Below are 18,734 nucleotides of genomic sequence, written 5' to 3'. Positions count from 1 at the left end.
AGAAAGCCCCCGCCACTCTACCTTACCTTTCCATAACATAGACTGCCATAGACTTACACCATGCATACTGAGAGAGAATTGTGACCACCAGCCTAAATCTATTCATGACTGGACTGTAAATGTTAAGTGGTACCATTTCTTGCAGACGTCCATGATCTGGTGTCCATTACACCAGAGGCGACTACAGCTACCATCCATGCCGCACTGAAGGCGTCAAAAGGAAAAAAGAAAAAAAGAAAAATGTTGTATACCCGAGGCACAGAAACAACCTAAGGTAGGTATGATAAAACCACACATCCCTGGCTTCCAAAACAGCCGCATAGATGCACCACATTTTAATTTTATTAATTTTATCTTCCGTCTACTCTAGACTCCCTATCAGACAACTGGTGTGGAGGCACAAGGCACAACCCTGCAGCCCCCCTCACTCTCCACCAGTCCTGAGGAAAGCATCAGAACAACAACTACAGCAGTCGTAGTGATTCCTTGTTCATGCTTGAAACACTATAGGTGTCGACAAGATAGGCGTATGTACATTATTGCTATACTCCAAGTCATAAAATACTAACCCTTTCACAGTGTTTTAGCCATATCAAAACTAATATGACATGTATGTAAATATATGATATACCACCGTGGGCACAAAAAACCTAACGGCCTAACTTTGGGACCACAGGTCTAGATATGGTAACTGCCTTCTGTAGGCTTTTAAAACTCTAAAACATTACATGTACAGATCAAATATGAATATCTGTTAAATGTGTGGTGATTAACACCTATAAGTGTCAAAAGGGAGGGGTAGCCCGAGTACTTTATATGGGATACATTACTCACCGTAATCGTATTTCTGATGCTTGTATCTGCTTAGATTCACATGCTGGGCATCGGCCGACATCTAGTGGAAGCTGTGGAGTATTACAGTTTGTTTTTCGAAATTCGAAAATGGGCGTCGACACAGGGCGTGCCAGTAATACTATCCCTAGTGTGACGTCCACTGTACCCAAGATCCTTCACGCGTCTAGGATCCTCAGATTGTATTTTTTCTGACATGAGGTAGCATGAGGAGTAGCGTGAGTACAGATAATCCAAGCAGATAGACAGAAAGGTAAGACTACAAGCAATCATGCGCCTTCTCTCGGAGAGGACGAAGGGTGGGTCGCATGTGAATCTAAGCAGTTACAAGCATCAGAAATACGATTACGGTGAGTAATGTATCCCTTCTGAGGCTTGTGGAATCTGCTTAGATCACATGCTGTGCATAGATTAGCGAGCAGTACCAGAAAAGGAGGTGGGATGTGAGAAGAGTCATGAGCAAATAAGTGTCTTAGAACCGCTTGTCCCACTTGTGTATCTGCCTTGGAATGGGTGTCAATGCAGTAATGCTGAGTAAAAGTGTGAATAGAGCTCCAAGTAGCTGCTTTGCAAATGGTGTCAAGGGGAACATTTGCAATGAAAGCCAGAGTGGCCCCAATGCCTCTAGTAGAGTGGGCCCTAGGCGTAAAAGGCAGAGTCTTTTCAGAGAGTGAGTAACACAGCTGGATACAGTTAATAATCCACTTCGAGATGGCACCTTTAGAGACACGATCCCCCTCTCTGCCTGTAGCTACGGAGACAAACAGTTGATCTGTTTTCCTTAGCGGTCTTGTTTTATTTACACAGTAGAGGACCGCCCTGCGCACATCTAGGGTGTGTAGTTTCACCTCAGCCGAGCTTTGCGGGTTCTGGAAGAAAGCCGGAAGCTCGATGGACTGGTTTACATGGAATTTTGATATAAATTTAGGTGAGAACCTAGGGTGTGTGCGTAAAACCAGTTTGTCTTTATGGATAGTAAAGAAGGGATCCTGCACTGACAGAGCTTGAATTTCACTGACCCTTCTTATAGAAGTAATAGCTACTAAGAAGGCCGTTTTATAAGTCAGGTGTTTGAGACTGCTTTTATGCATGGGTTCGAAAGGGGGGCCCATGAGCTTGGCTAGCACCACATTAAGGTCCCACCCTGGTGGTGGGTTTGAAATAGGAGGGTCAAGTCTCTTTACTCCTTCCATGAAGGCTTTAACTACTGGTACTTTCCACCACGACACCTTGCTATGGGAAGTGGTGTAAGCCGAGAGGGCTGCCAGGTGTACTTTCAGTGAGTTAAAAACCAATCCTGCATCTAGCAGGTGGAGCATGTATGTAACAATAGTGGAAGGAGTGCAATCAACCGGGTTGATTTGTCTACTCTGGCACCAGATAACGAACCTCTTCCACTTGTCAAAGTAACAGTGCCTTGTGTTTGGTTTCCTAGATTCCTTTAGGATGTCCATACACCTCTGTGGCAAATTGAGATGTCCAAACTCTATGACCTCAGGAGCCATGCTGCCAGGTTCATTGAGTTGGGTTGCTGGTGCACTGTTTGACCTTGGTGCTGGGACAGTAGGTTGTACCAGGCTGGAAGTTTGATGGGCTCGCACACCGCCATCCTGCGTAGGTGTGGGAACCACGGTTGTCTTGCCCACATGGGAGCAACTAGGACGAGCGTCATCGATTCCTTGTTCATCTTGTTCACCACTTTCCTGATGAGAGGAGTTGGTGGAAAAGCGTACGCAAACATCCCTGACCAGTTCATCCACAGGGCGTTCCCCTGGGAGTCTGGTTGGGGGAACCTGGATGCAAATCCTGGGCATTGTCTGTTTTCGCTTGTGGCAAATAAGTCTATAGTGGGGAAACCCCACTGAGGGAAGAGATCTTCTACGACTTCTCTGTGAAGAACCCATTCGTGTTCCTCTGGGAGGGAGTCTCTGCTCAGAGCATCCGCTAGGGAATTGAGCTCCCCTGGAACATGTTGCGATGACAGGAAGATGTTCCGTCTGAGTGCCCATATCCAGATTTTCTGGGCAAGCTTGGACAGATTTGGCGAGCGAGTCCCTCCTTGCTTGTTCAGGTAGAACATGGCTGTAGTGCTGTCCGTCCGGATTTGCACTGACAGGTTTAGTAGATGGGACTCGAACGCCTGAAGCGCTCTCAATACTGCCAGAAGCTCTAGCAGGTTGATGTGGTTCTTGGCCACTGAGTGAGACCAGAGACCCTGAGTTGTGTGGTGGAGATGGTGAGCTCCCCACCCCGTCAGACATGCATCTGTAGTGACTACTGCCTGTACTTCGGGATCGTAAAAGGGTTTCCCCTTTGCGAGATTCTCTCTTGTCCACCAGTGGAGGCTTTGTACCAGTGTTGGCGAAACGACCACTAGATCGTCCCACTGACCACTTGCCTGAGACCACTGTTTCGCCAACCATTCCTGCATGGGGCGCATGCGCAGGCGCGCGTGGGGGACCAGGTAAATGCATGACGCCATCATGCCCAGTAAACGCATTGCTTTGCGTACCGTTATTTGTTGACCGGACTGATAATGCGGAATTTGCAGTAGTATATTCTGAATTCTTTCTTCTGAAGGAAAGGTCAACCGCTCCTGGGTATCCAGGATTGCTCCTAGGAATTGTTTTGAGGTGCTTGGCACCAGGCTTGACTTCTTCTCATTGATTGAGAAGCCTAATTCGTGGAGGAGGTCGATAGTCCTTTGAATGTTTGTCCTGCAAATTCCTGGGGTTTCCCCCGTTATGAGCCAGTCGTCCAGATAAGGGTACACTGGGATTGCCTCCCTGCGTAGGTGTGCAGCCGCCACCGCCAGTACCTTGGTGAATACTTTCTGTGCGCTGGGAACATGGAAATATGAAAATAAGCATCTTTCATATCCAAGGTTGCCATGTAATCCCCCTTTTTTAGGAGGGGGATTACCTCTTGTAGCGTGGTCATACGAAATTTTTGGGGCTTGACATACTTGTTGGCAGGCTGTAAGTCCAATACTGGGCGCATTGTCAAGTCTTTCTTTGGCACAAGGAAGTAAGTTGAATAAATACCCTTGTTTACCTGGTGTCCCGGGACGAGTTCTAACGCGTCCTTTTGTAGAAGAATGGCGATCTCCTCGAGGAGAATCTTCTGATGTTCTAAGGAGTGTACTCTTTGTCGTGGAGGATGGTTCCGGGGACGCTGCAGTAGTTCTATACAGTACCCTGTGGATACTGTTGACAGCACCCATCTGTCTGATGTGATCCCTTCCCAAGCCTGGGTGAAGTTTGAAATGCGTCCCCCTACTGGGGTTGCGTGAGAAGGGACCCTGAACTGAGCGTCACTGATTTGGTGGAGGCGTGCCGCCTCCCTTGCTGGGGCTGCCTCTGCCTTTACCACAACCTCTCCTATTACCTCTGCCGTAACCCTGGGTAGACTGTTGGTTGTTGTTCCACTGTGTACCCTGCCCCTGGGAATAGTTAGATCCTCTCTGGGAATTTTGGCCACGTGGGCGTACAAAATTACTATTCCCTCTCTGGTTAGGGGGTTTATTGGTTAACTGGCCAAGGGATTTGAGTGTCTCGTATTCGTCCTTGGCATTTTTCAGTGCGTCTTCGACCGCCTTCCCAAACAACAGATCAGCTTCCACCGGTTTGTCTAACAATGATGCCTGAGTTTCTGTCTTAAAACCAGACTGCCGTAACCACGCATGTCTCTTGATAACAGTACCTTCCGCTATCAATCTGCCTGTGTTGTCCGTGGCGTCGGAGGTTGCTTTCAAAATGCAACCAGACACGGCTCTACCCTCTGCGGAAATCCGAGCTAATTGGCCCTTTTACGGTTCAGGAGCAGAGGCTATGAGAGCCGCGACTTCTTCCCACTGATGGCAGTTGTAGCTGGCCAACAGGGTGGTGGAGTTAGCAATCCTTGCTTGATAGGCGGACGTTGAGGCTACCTTCCTGCCGAAACCGTATAGTTTTTTGCTCTCCTTGTCGGGAGGAGCTTCTGACGAAGACAAGGGTGTTACAGCCCTCTTACGAGTGTTGGTAACAACTGGGGAGTCTGGCTTCAGATGTCCTCTTATATAGAGAGGGTCAGACTGAGCTGCCCTGAAAAGTTTTCCAACCCTGGGATTGACTGCTCTGGTGAGGTTTGGGTTCACCAGGGACGGATCTATTCTCCGCTGAATGGATTTAAGGATAGGAATGGTCTGGGCAACCAGCCTCCTTTCTCCCACTAACTCTTCTGCGAAGTCCCTTTCCTCCTGTACACCATGGGTGTTAATGTGGAAATGTTCTGCTGCGCGAGTGAGAACCTCATTTAGGAGGGGCTGGTTATCGACCGGGGAGTCGGTAACCGGGGCTTCGTTCTCTACCGGGGAATCTACTCTGTATGTTTCCGGGTCATCCTCTTCTTCTTCCTGGTCCTCATCATCCCCATAGTAGCCCGTCCCGGTTTGCTCTTCTATCATACCAAAATCTTGGTCTCCACAAAAGGAAGCCTCTCCTTGATACCGAGAGTATGGAGTTGCGTAAGGTTGTACCTCGAAGGGTTCAGACCTCATCGGGGTTTCAAACCGGGCCTTCTTACTCGGGGGGATAGGATCAGTAGAGCCTGAGGGTGTGGCCCCTTGTGGATCATACGAGAGGAAATGTTCTGGATTTTTATCATAAAAATCAGCCAATGAAGACATTCTTGACATGACCCTATCTATGTCTTCACTGGACCATTTTTGGAACTGGGAATGACTCTCTCAGCAAGTCTCTGGGATTTATCCTGAGTAGCTTTGCTGGTTGTGGACCTATCAGCAGACCTGGACTTGTCTGTCTGTTTAGGGGGGTTGGAGTGTCTCACAGGTGTGGAAGAATGTACAGGTAGTTTCTTCAGCTGTTTTCCACCCTCCCCGTGCGTAGAAAAATGTTTTCCCTGTCGGTTAGTGGCTCCAGAGTTTTTCGACGCCTGGCGTCGAGGATCGGGAGAGGTGTCCCTGTCCTTCGAGCGTGGGGCCTCGCTGGCTTCAATTGCGGGCTCCGCCTCCTGGAGCGCGGCCTGGGGGTGGAAGTCATCTTCGTCTTTCGACGATCGAACTTCTGTTAGCCTAGGGAGCGAGGCACTCTTGGCAAGAGTGGATGATTGCCTGGCGTCATGCGGCGATCTTGATCGAGAGCGCCCAGAGGACACTGAATCGGACCGTTCTTTCTGTGCCTCTTTCCAAGAACTCGACGTCGTCGAGTCTCGGTTGGACTTAGTGTGTTTAGTGTGTGTAGTCTGTGAAGCGCTTGTGTCGCCGGGGGTCTTCCCCATAGCCGCCCTGCCGGACGACCTTCCGAGGTCGGGGACCTGCGCTCGGCTGTCTTTCGACGCCGTAATGCCATTGCCGTCCGAAAGTACGGCGTCGCTGCCATCGCTGAAGGCGCCCTCCGCTGCCATGGCCGCCTGCCTGGCGTGGTGGGCCCAACGCTTCGTCGAACAGTCTTTAAGTGTCTTAGGTTTAAACCTACTACACGCTCTGCAGTTCGCTTCGGGGTGGTCCCTCGGCAAGCAGAGATTGCACGTGGCGTGCCTGTCGACCCAAGGGTATTTGCAGTTGCACTTGGGGCAGAATTGAAAAGGGGTACCCTCCTTACGCACCTTGAGGCAGCGGGCTGTTAAGTGTAGGAAATATATAAGGTGAACCTATATACCAAGAGTGTAGAGTATGTACCACCCCCCACTCTCCCTACTTGCAGGGCCGAGGCCAGCGACCTACCAGGCCCGGGCCGAGGCCAGCGGCCTTCCGAGGCCCAAATCCGTCATGCAGCGAGCGTCGAAGTTCGACGTTGGGGTGGGGAAGGATGTCAATAGATTATTATTTTATAATTTTAGCAAAAGTATGGCTAAGGCCAGGGGACTCCGCAAGATGCTTCCGACCAGTATGGCGGAAAAAAACAATCTGAGGATCCTAGACGCGTGAAGGATCTTGGGTACAGTGGACGTCACACTAAGGATAGTATTACTGGCACGCCCTGTGTCGACGCCCATTTTCGAATTTGGAAAAACAAACTGTAATACTCCGCAGCTTCCACTAGATGTCGGCCTATGCCCAGCATGTGATCTAAGCAGATTCCACAAGCCTCAGAAATATATATATATGTACTGTAAATGTTGCCTGCATTACATACTAACATACTTGCCAATGTTAACTAGTGCCACACCTAGAGAGAACTGTGAAGAGTCACCTGCGTCGCATGTGCCATACTTGGAATGAATTCTTAACTTTAGCCTACGTTGCACCTAGATAGGATTATGAATGTTAGCATGTGCCGCACTTAGATGGAATTCTAAACTTTAGCCTGTGTCGCAACTAGATAGAAATGTGAATGTTAGCATGCACCACACTTAGATGAAATCGTGATCACTGGCCTGCCTCACATCTAGATAGGATATTGAAGATTAGCAAGTGCCACACTTGGATGGAATATTGAATGATAGCAAGCATCACACCTAAACATAATTGCAAGGACAGCAATGCCAATTAACCAATCCACTAACCATTTCACCCCTCTGCATACACCTCTCAAACTCTAACCAAACAACCACAAGCCTACAGCTCAACAATCCGCACAAACTTCACTACACTGCAACAACAAAACAAACCGCACATAGACTCACACAACAGCACACAACAACTATCGACCGTAAAACACTCCAAGCCTAGCCAACGGAACCACCGGGCTGAGGCTGCCAACAGCACATCATTGCTCTTGTGCACTTTTCCAGCTTATTCCCACTAACTCACCCCCCACCCCTCCCTTTTACAGAGCCGCCAGGAGACCACTCCGGTGGTGATAGTGCGCAGTACAAATATCCTTTAACATTAACATGTATTGAATGCGTTTTTTTGATTGAAAATAAAATGTATAACCTTTTTAAATGAACAGGACAAGCGAGACTCAGTGCAGCATTTGTTCTACATCTGCACACACATTATAGGTGGCTCAAGGTCTTGACATAAGAGGGAGGGGTAGCTTTATACTCACTCATTTTTCTGTCTACAGCCCCCGCCTTTTGAGTAAAAAGCCCTCAGGTAACACAAATTTACAGAGTACACAGTGGGCCATGTGAAACTAAACAGGGACTTAAAATCAAAATAAGTGCCAGGATGATTCTCCCCAGTTCTCAGTGGGTGCACTCCAGCCAAGGCAGTACAACAAGGTCATCCGTGGGTCCCTCTGGAGCGGTCAGGCTTTCCCAGTCGTGGGTTAAACTCATATTTTCTTGCCACGACCTTTCGGTCTGAGAGGGTTCCCTCCAACCGTTTTGGCAAGTCTCTGCTCATTGTCAGGGTATTGGTTGCAATGTCTGGCTAGGTGTGGGATTTTCAGGGAACTGAACCCCAAGACCGTCTAGCATGAAGACTTGCCAGAACCGATTTAGCTGGTGGGGTCTCCATGACAACATACAGGGAGAGGTGGAGGGGAAGTACTTCAGGTTTGCTCTTCTTGGAAGTGTTCGGGTTCCACCCTTCTCGACTCTCTGATCCCGTTATGTTCTTCATGACCCCCCCCCCCCCTCCATTCCTCTTCCCACCGTCTGGTCCTGCTTTGAGCCAATCTGGCACACTGGAAACTTTATAATCTGATTGGCCAATTCCCTTTCTCCCATATTATGTCCTTTCATCTCCTAGCCGCTTCCAACTTTTCCCGTCAACTCCTGTAGTATTGCCCAGAGTCAAAGAAATAACACTCTTACTCTTCCTGGGCCCTCAAATCCCAGTTTCTTCTCCTTCCCTGGCATCTGCCTTCCAATCTGGCCCCCACATAAGGTGCATCAAAAGGCTCCTTAATTTTTCTACAAGGTCTTTCCAGACCCCTGCCCTCTCCTATGGATGTTTTTTCGCCTCCTCTTTGATTCCAACTTTCCTACCGCCCTCGGCACCAGCTTCATGTAGTGGTATCCATCCTTCTACCGACACTGTGCAAGTACATTTTCTAAACACCTCTGCAGTTTCACTCCTGCTGCTGATGTTCACACATCCCCCTGGCTGCTGGTTTTTGTTTACCTCCTCCTGCACTGATTCTCCCACCACCTTCCCTTCATGTGCAGGTCCTACTATTATTAGCCCCTCTGTCTCCTGGAGCTGCACTCCTATGTTGCTGCTGCCTTCTTCCAGCACGCTTCTCGGTCCTCTGCCTCCCCTAGCCACACCTTGATACACTTGGTCCCTTGCCTTTCCTAACCACCTTTCGTCACTTTAGGTTAAACATTTTCCATAGCCCTACCTCCTCTCACCTCTTAGTAACTCACTATCCCTCTCTCCTCATGGTCATAAGTGCCTCTATGTGTAACCACCTCTGTGGTGTCGCAAAAACCTCCAAAACCTATTGTAACCAGCTCCTCTGACTTGCTGATATCACACCTCCTGATGTAACCACTTCTTCCATACCGATGTCACCACCTGCTGTTAGAAACCACCTTTGCCTTACAGATATCACTTCCCACCTGTTGTAATCACCTCCACTGCTTCCATATCACTACCTCCTGTTATAACCACCTGCACCTTACTGATGTCACTACCTCCTGTTACAACCAACATCCCCTCATCAATGACCACCTCCTCCGACTCAAAAGCTGTGACCACCACCTCCTTCACCTGCTGGTAACCATCTCCTCCTCTACCTTATCACTTAACTATGCTCCTCCAAACTGTGCTTCTTCCTCCCCTCTTCAGCCTTCCACAAAGAGGAGCCTCATGCTCCTTCAATCAACACCCACTGACTGGGAGCCAGGCTACATAAGTGTGGAAAACCCCCACCGAAAGGACTTTGGGTGGGGGGTCCCATGAAGGGGAGATTCTTGTGCCGGTGGACTGTCCCTGCCACGTGGTTGGGACCACAAGTGACTTGTGAACCTTCCCCATACCACCACCAGGCCCATCGTCCACTGCTTTGGGGAGGCACCCAGCCTTGTGGTCCCTAAAACCAGACAGGGGCCAGTGTCATGCCACTAATCATTGTGCTAAGCTCTGGTCTCCACAAAGGGCATACTGCATTCACGGGAAGAATATTTGCACACAGGGGATGGCTACTGTGCGGATCCCAGGCCTTCCAGTAGAACAAGAGAATGCATTCAAAACAGAGACACCAGATGCGATGACAGGACTTTCTAGATGCTGCAAATATGGCCCACAAAGCATTGCCTTAATCGAACTTGGCTACCCCATCAAGTGTAGGCGAGCAAGGCCATGACAGAGTTGGCTCTTGAACTCCAGGCAACCCCACCATTTCACAACACAGTGTGTGCACAGTTTACTTCAGACCCATTGTGACATCGCTTCATCATTCAGGGTGCCCTGCTGAATAAACATGCCTGCTCCTCGCAGGTGGACACCTCTCTTCCCATCAGCAGAGGGGTGGAAGAAACGGAAAACTCAACCTCGTGTACTTTATGCAATGGGTAATGTTCACAATTTGTTTGACGTCTGCATCTCTTCTTAAACGACATTATCATACAGCAAGTTCACTGTGACATTACCAGTACAGTTTACTTCCGGGTTTGGTCATTTCCTGTTGGAAGGATGCTGTACATCTGTGGCTAAGAACCAGAGTTTGCAGAAGGCTATAAAATGTAGAGGCTGTGCAAAAATCAAAAGGCGAACATCATATATGTAAAAGGAAAAGCATGCATAGACATAGGGAGTGAAGGCACCGTTGGGGAAAAGAGGATGAGGTCAAAAGACTAATGAGTAGAAGCAGAAAAAACATTTCTTAAGCCGAGGTGTTCTGCAAATCCCATATGCCCCCAGATTCCAGAGCTATTTTTAACCATGTTAAATGTCAAGTCCAGGCCTTTCACTGGCAGGTGCAACTCCTGCACCCAGCTCCTCTTGCAGAGCAGTTTCTGGTTTCTCCTGCACGCTGGGCAGTATCGACACCAGCCAGCATAAGAGCAGCACAGGCAGCATCCCTCTCTGAAAACTGCTGAAAGAAATGAAGGAGTCTGTCCCAGTTTATGCATCCAACAACAAAGCATCCCACTCGCCAATCTCCCCTGCCTGGGCTACCGATCCAGTGCATTCCTCTAGCAGTGTTCCCTCCAAGGCGTCCCTCCAACCATTTTCCACCCGGGTGCATCTAAATCCTGAATCCCCATGCAGAGTGTTCACTAACCGTGTAGCACTGTACGTACAGTGTCCTGTTCACTGCATCAGACTCCCTGTGTATTAACACTCCATAGTGCTACATCCTACTCTGTTACCAGTCCAGTGCGTCTTACTCCTGAGTGCCAATCCTGAGGGTTCAACTCACTACATCCTGATCACACCTCCGCATCTCACGCCTGTGTTTCCATTTCAGGACATCTCAATGCCCGTGCTTCACTCGAGAGCATTCTACACACTGCACTCCACGCCCTTGTTGCAATACTAGTGAATCCCAGTCAATGTGTCCCACTCCTTATGTTACCACTCCCAATCACTGAATTCTACTCGCCATATTCTTCATCCTGTCTCATACTCGTGTGGCCCATTCCAGTGTGTCCCTCTCCCCATTATAGAGGCTCCAATTCTCTGTAGCCCCACCCTGCTATCTGGGTCCCACTCATTAGTCCCCACTACCTGTGTCCAAACCCTGTTTTTTGTATTAGCTTCACAGAAACACTGTACCTTTCACCATGCCGCTATCTGCAACTGCTACTCACCATGTCCCCCCTCACTGATCTTAATTATTGTATTGTTTATTTAATGGGTATATATAATGCACCTATACACAATTACCTCTGTGCTGATTGTGCTCCTCTCTTCATACCCAGCTCAGTGTGGTTCTTACCATGCCCAGCTGTCTTTTCCCACTAAGTGTGTCTAGAACACTCTATTCTGCTGAACAAGACCATCTCTATTATAATCCACTAGCCCTGCCCAACTCCAATGTGCCACATTCATTCCAGTGTGCCCCACTGCAGTCTCCCTCTCTCTCTCCTCTAGTACCTCTGTCCAACTCATTTGTTACTCGCATACAACAGAAGCCAGAAAGAATCTGTGCCAAAGCAAGAGACCTGCCATTTCCCATATCAGAGAATGCAGAAAAACCTATTTATTTTATCAAATTAGTACGTTGGAAAATATTTTGGATATTATATTCTTTCTTGACAGTATACACTTTAAGGCAACTGAAAAACACAATTGGCTTCTGCGCACAGCAACCACTGTATTCAATAAGGCCCTACCACTCTTCTTCCCTGCATAACAGAATACCAAAATTAGTCAGCTAGTAAATACTTCTATCACTGCTGTGTACCAACCTTAAGGTGGTTATATTTTACTGTTATGTCCCATACGTATGCGTTATCCCATTATCCAGATATCTCACATCTCAGTGTTTTGCATTTACTGTTGTGTCTTCAATTTAGGAATTCAGTGAAGTTTAGCCATGCACCACACTTAGATGGAATTGTGAAGCTTAGCTATGCATCACACTTGGACGGAATTATGAAGCTTAGCCATGGACGCACAGCCAGCAAACATTGATTCGCTGCAGGGTCTTCCCGAAATTCTCAGTATTCCCCCTTTGCATTAAAATGCATGCATGCAACTACTGGCCACCGTCAGCGAGAGCCATCGCCTCCACTTCTAGTTATTAAAACACAAAGCCTTCATCTCGGGAGGATAGCTCAGGGGCAACGTGCTCGCCTTGGAAGCAAGACGGCACAGAGCAACACAGGTTCGATCCCTGGGTCTGCGGTTAGAAACCTCTGGGTATTAAGTGCGTTATAAATACCCTATCATATCATACCTCGCCCCACCCCAATCTGGATGAATGATCTGAGACCGTCCCAGATATCTTGACTGGTTGGAACACATCATCTTCTGGAAGAAAGGAAGCCCCCTAATGCCTGACTGGACACAAAAGCAAGGTTCTACACATTGGCAACAAACCTAAGAACAACCCACCTGTAAAGTAATAGAGTGTTATTGACATTCTTTCATGCCCTATACAAAAGTGAAACATGTTAGCACTAATCTTTGATGACAAACTATCTTTCCACCTGCAGGTTCATGCAGCGGTCAAAGAAGCCCACTTCCAGTGTCCCATGTCAAGGATCTCTGGAATGTTATTTCTACTGCCTACAGACTGGACAGCCTGAAGCACCAACCCAGAAACTACAAACACCAGACCACCAGCTTATCCAGAGATAACATGTGCTTGGAGCTATTTAGCTCTTCTTTGTAGCCTACACGAATCTGGTTAGATTGACAGCAGCAGCTGCTGGGTGCTATCTTTGATGCAAACATAGCTATGCCAGAGAATACTGCGCGTTTGGGAATGTGAAAAAGGGTGAACTAGCGCACATTTGGAAGCCCTTTAACGCATAATGGTTCATATATAACAGACAAAACGCTATAGTATGCATCTCATGTGGAAGTTAGATTTGTAGCATGCTACGTCCTAGCTCCTCGTTCCCCAGACGTGGCTCCTGCTCACTGGGTTATGCTGGATGCTCAGGAGCTGCTTTTAGTTCCTGCTCATCAAGTCTTTATTTCGATCCCTGTTATCTCTTAGTCTTAAGAAACACATTAATTATTCCGGCTTTAAAAACTCTCCATTGGATTCCATTGAAAGCATGGATTTTATTTAAGTGATATGTTTGATGTACAAGGGCCCTTGATACTTATGCATGATTGCCCCAACTGTATGCTATCCCTTACAAATGTGAGAAACACAATGATGAAATGGCAAAGAACCACTACACCAGTGATCTACAACCTGTGTCTCGCCAGATGTTTTGGACTACAGCTCCCATTAGCTCTAGCCAGCATAGTCAATGGTGAGGGGTCAGGTGAGTCATAGTCCAAAACATTCGAAGAGACGCAGGTTATCAACTCCCAATCTATACAGAAGGATGGAGGCACTACTGTCATGGATCAGGGCGCTAAAATGTGGAATGGTCTCCATCTTGAACCTTCTAAACCAAAGTAGAGGAAGGACCTAAAAGCCCTTCTATTCCACCAAACAGCTGGGAGTTGCTCTCCAATATGGAACTTCCCCGCTGCATAACAAAAAAAAAACAAACGCCCATACCCGCCCCCAAACTCAGCTCATTACTAGTATGGCTGTCAATGAACCTGTTCCCAAGGTACTGGAAGCTATTTTGGATTGACAACCCATACCAAATTCCCTACGCTCGCCATTTAGGATTACTATTTCCATTTCATTTCTCCTAAACATCTCTGAGCTGGCCTGCACATCCCTTTGGTAAACTAAATCTATAATGTATATGGGCTGTGCTACTAGCAGACGATTTCCTCATATTTTCCATGTATTGACTCTTCCTATATGGACTGTTATTCACAGTTTAATTGAATATGTGAGTATTCAAAAGGCATTGTATGATTGAACATGACCCAGCTGCGCCTATTTAAAAAACTAAGCATACATTGCTCACACCCATTCTTCACGTGTTTTGTGAGATTTCTCGAAACAGGGTATGAATAAATCTGCGAAAATCATTATTGAGCTAGGCCAATATTCTATCCTGTTTCAAATTCTCTCTTCTAGCCCGCCCGCCCCCCGTTATGATTCACTGCCGACAGCAGAAAACACAGGTTTCTTCTCTTGCAGAGCTTAAAATAGCCTCCGCAAGCAGCGGAAAGTGATGCACTGATCAGTACAGATGATTATGGCGTAATCAATGTCACCGTGGCTATTAAGCCTTCCTCCTGATCACATTATCCACAGAAGATCAGGATCCATAAATAATGACAGCCATTAATGGGGGCCTAGTATAAATTTAACAGAGGTTAATCGTTGTCTGATCGTATTATGGACCGTGTCTGCCACGCTCTGATCTATGTCTAAACAAGCCCTGAATGGCAACCACTGTGTCCTGCCCTTTGTGCGACAGGAGAAGCTTACTGATACAAAGAATCGAAGACTTAAAGTGGGCAGCAGATTTTTAGAGTCCATGCCTATGACACTGATGGTAGTCAAGGACCAGAAATGTGACAATACAACACATTGAACTCACAATACCCCCATTAGCCCAATACCTGCTGAGATCCTAGGTGCAGGGATTGATGCGTCAGCTCAGTTTTGTCCTGCGATTTCTCCCGTGCCAGACGGGCCGCCTCCTTCACCTCTTGGAACTTTTCAGCAAACTGCAGGTGGAAAAGGGTTGTGGATTACAATAGGGAAAAAAACAGCACAGCAGCAAATGATAAACTGGTTGTCTGCAAACTAGAAGCTCGAAAAACCCCAGAACTCGGAGGTGGCCTTCGCCAGAATTGTGGATGGACCTCAGCTCTGCCATGGGTCATTACTTTGTGTCTGGCAATTATCCCGTGACAATGACCCCTCACTGGTTCTATACAGTTTAACAAACAATACCACACAAAATTAGCCTTAGACATGTCTCCACTGGCACCTGTCTCACAGAGCACAGGATAACATATGAGATAGTAACCACTGTGCATAGGGCATCGCGGGACAAGGGTGCAGGCTACTGAGACAAGCTGCCACCACCCTCTTCTGCACTACTGCCAAGAACCAAAGGACTAACAGACCCTGACAATCTGTCGATCCCTATTGGAAGAGATTAAAAAGAGGCGGGTCCCTCTGAGTGCAAGATCTTTGCCTTTGGAACGCACTGCACAAGATCATTCTTTAAAGAACACCATCCTAGTACCCACTCTTCAGCAAACGCCTGAGAACTGCCTGGCTCAGTTAAGATTTCGACAGCCAATAAACATCAGGGGTTTTAGCCCATGGGGAAAACAGGTAATGGATAATCGACGTCCCATCAGAGTTGTCATTTTGTGAAGCTGAATTCTAAGGGTATATGCCACAAGGCTACAGATCCAAAATTACTTTTACTGGTCAAAAAAGGTACAAGACCGCATGAGGCAACATGCTTGGCACTATGTAAAGAATAAATAAAATATGTAAATAAATGATGCCCCAACACCCCTAAAAAAATCGTCCATTGCTGAAGGCAGCTTAATGGTATCCCTATGTTACCCCAACACCGCCAGTAATACCTGAGAAAGCTGCTGTTCTGATGCAAAACCAAGTCCATACACTGTGTTCGCTCGACTATCAGCCCACTGTCCAAACTTCTGCGAGGTCTTCGTAAACGTCATGTTGGGAGTAATAGTGCTGTTGATGATTGCCTAGAAAATAACGTAGCCAAAACAAACAAAAAAATCAGACCTTTAGCAGGTAAAGTATAAGATTAGACATAGGTGTACCCACTACTAAATTATACATATGTTGCATGGCAACCAGGTGGGAGTGTGTTGCACAGTATCCTACTGAATTTGAATTTAGCCACCCCATTGAAAACTTTCCAGACTGGAAGTCAGAATATTTAATTCCCATCTTTTATGTTTGAATTTCAATGTATGGGATTTACAATTCCAGTTCTTAAATAGGACTCTCAGCCTGATAAAATATTATTTTCTCACTGTAAATTTGAATTACCTTTAACTTTTCATCGGGATTTTTGTTCATGTTTGTTCATCAGGGAAATCTGGTTCACCACTACCCAACACATGGTAACAACATTAACCACTTTGGTCTCCTCTGATCCAAACATCCCATGGCTACTAAAGCCGGGGAAGGTCATCTTGCACCAGCATTTTGGGATTTCAGGTTCTGTCTCTATTACACCTACTTCATTAACTGGACTTAAAATGTCCTTGATTAGCCCTCAACTTCGATCTTGGACACCTAATTAACTAGCTTCTCTTTGTGCTTCTGCACGACCGTGCATCATACTTTCTACTGATCCATAAATGTAATTAGATCATTTAATTACGCCAATCACAGCTCAACAGGAGTAACATGTAACATCTTCAAAAATAATGAATGATCTTTAGCTTTAGAATTTTACCTCCTGACATCAAAGGGGCCGATAACCCCAACCACAATTTCATCATTGCAAAATCTAATATAACCAACACCCAATCTAATCATTTTCTTTCTCTCAATGCACTCTACCAATGCCAAGTTTCAAAGTTCTCTTTTCATATGCTTACTCAGCCCAAGTGATCCCAGTCACACATCTATTTTTGCATTTGCACCAGCTATCAACCTACATTTTCTTTAATTGTCAGACCATGCTGCCAATCGAGCTAATATGGCTCTTTCTGGTGTGACATCCTCTTCTATTGGTTAAGTCCTATAACAGATAAACCTTTCCAATCATGACTAACATCTGAACTCCCCAAAGAAAGTTCTTCCATTTGTGAAGAAGACACCGTCACACAGATTGCATTGCAGTTTTCAATTTGTTATTCCAGCAGAACCTAAAATATATCTTTTTCCCAATCTACATTACCTATCTCTGACCACCAAATCATTCCCATTTTTCTTCATTAACTGCACAAAATGAGCCTTAATATTGAACTACAATTGATAATATCAGTGCAGATTTTACTCTAAACAACATTTTTCCTTTAACAACCATCTAAATGTCTTCTCTCGGAGCACCAGAAACTTGTAGGTGCCTATGTTGCTGCATCTCTTGCTCAAACAAGCAGCTACACTTATTAACACAGCACATCCACTCTTAATATCCAATTCCCTCTGCCACTTATTCTCCTTCTCTCATCTTGGACTGTCTGACTGCTATCCAAGAGTGGTGTGCCGCCAATGATTTCTGCCTTAATGCCAGTAAGATGGAGATTCTCCTCATGGGCACACCTGCACCCTCCTTCCCTGACACTCTCTGGCCGGCCTCCCTTGACCCTCTTCCTGCTCCCACCTGTGAGGCTAAGAACCTCGGGGTCATCTTCGACTTCACACTCCTTTTCTCCTCACATGTCTGACGTCTCTAAGAAGTCAAACTCCCAACTGCACCTAATCAGAGGTATTCTCCTTCCCCCAGAATCTCACTGTCTCTAGAGCTCGGGTTCTCTCTAGGCTGGACTACTGCAACATCCTCTTTCTAAATCTGCCTGCTTCTACTCTCCGCCCTGTGAAACTCATCCATAACAGGACTGCAAGACTTGTCCTTGGCCTCAAGCCCAGGGATTGTTATGTTATGTTATGTTACTTTGCATTTATATAGTGCCTTATGTACCAATGTTATGATCTCAAGGTGCTGGTAGGTTGAACACCGTTGGGAACCGAAGTTCAAGTCAGTAGAGAGAAGAGAGTGAGTCATAAGGTGCGAGTGAGCACTGGATATGTGTGCAGCTGGTGTGGTATTCGTGTGATAGCTGCTTCTTAGCAGTTGGTGTGGTGGTTGAGAGATCAAGAGTATGTGTTTGTTTCTGGCAGGTTGTTATCCAGACCGATTCTGGCTGCGTTAGGCCTGAGGAGAACGCCTAGGCTGGAGGGTGTGTAACCAGCTGTGTTTAATTAGGATGATGGGGAGTATGAGGCAGGTGATGGTATGAGAACAGCTATACCAAATGGTGTCATAGTATCGCTGTCTTCTAGTTGAGTGGTGGTGTAAAGAAAAGAGTAAGCGTGGAGATGTGATATGGTGGTTTACCTTAGGTGCTTGAGATCGAGCACACTCCAATAGTTATATGCACTCTGTTTTATGCACACCAACCACTTCCTATCGTTCCATGCACTCTAACCATTTTTGTACAGTGTCCATTCCGTGCCCTCTGTCTGTTCCGTGCATTCCCTCCGTTGCATGTACTCGCTCAGTTCTATGCGCACTATCAGTTCGATCAGTTCTATGTATTCCTTCTGATCAATGCACTTCGTCCGATCTATGCATGTTATCCCTTCATCATCTGGTCTGCTCATTTAATTCGTTTTACCCACGTCATCTGTTCTCCATGCATCATCCATCCACATACTTGACCCATTCTATACACCCTGTTTCACCCCTTCTATCTGCATACATTATCCGTTCGTCCACCTACTTCTTCCTTTCCATCCACTTCACCCGTTTAATCCATACATTTCATCCGTTCC

The 18,734-nt window shown here is 46.7% G+C and overlaps 1 protein-coding gene across 2 annotated transcripts in view; it reads right to left on the bottom strand.

Moving 5' to 3' along the window:
- The window catches only part of HOMER3 (homer scaffold protein 3), a 1,163,927-nt gene that overhangs the window by 590,961 nt on the left and 554,232 nt on the right, over nucleotides 1–18,734 (bottom strand). For both annotated transcript variants that reach the window (XM_069649165.1, XM_069649166.1), the window contains exons 3-4: nucleotides 15,836–15,967; nucleotides 14,849–14,956 (exon numbers count right to left, since the gene is read on the bottom strand). In XM_069649165.1, coding sequence (XP_069505266.1) covers nucleotides 14,849–14,956; nucleotides 15,836–15,967 — 240 coding nt within the window. The remainder of the gene's footprint in view (nucleotides 1–14,848; nucleotides 14,957–15,835; nucleotides 15,968–18,734) is intronic.

The sequence above is a fragment of the Ambystoma mexicanum genome, chromosome 1p (genome assembly GCF_040938575.1).
Source record: "Ambystoma mexicanum isolate Mex_15411 chromosome 1p, UKY_AmexF1_1, whole genome shotgun sequence".
Taxonomy (NCBI): Eukaryota; Metazoa; Chordata; class Amphibia; order Caudata; family Ambystomatidae; genus Ambystoma; species Ambystoma mexicanum.
Note: the sequence above shows the minus strand (reverse complement) of the source record. Positions and strands in the feature narration are given on the sequence as shown.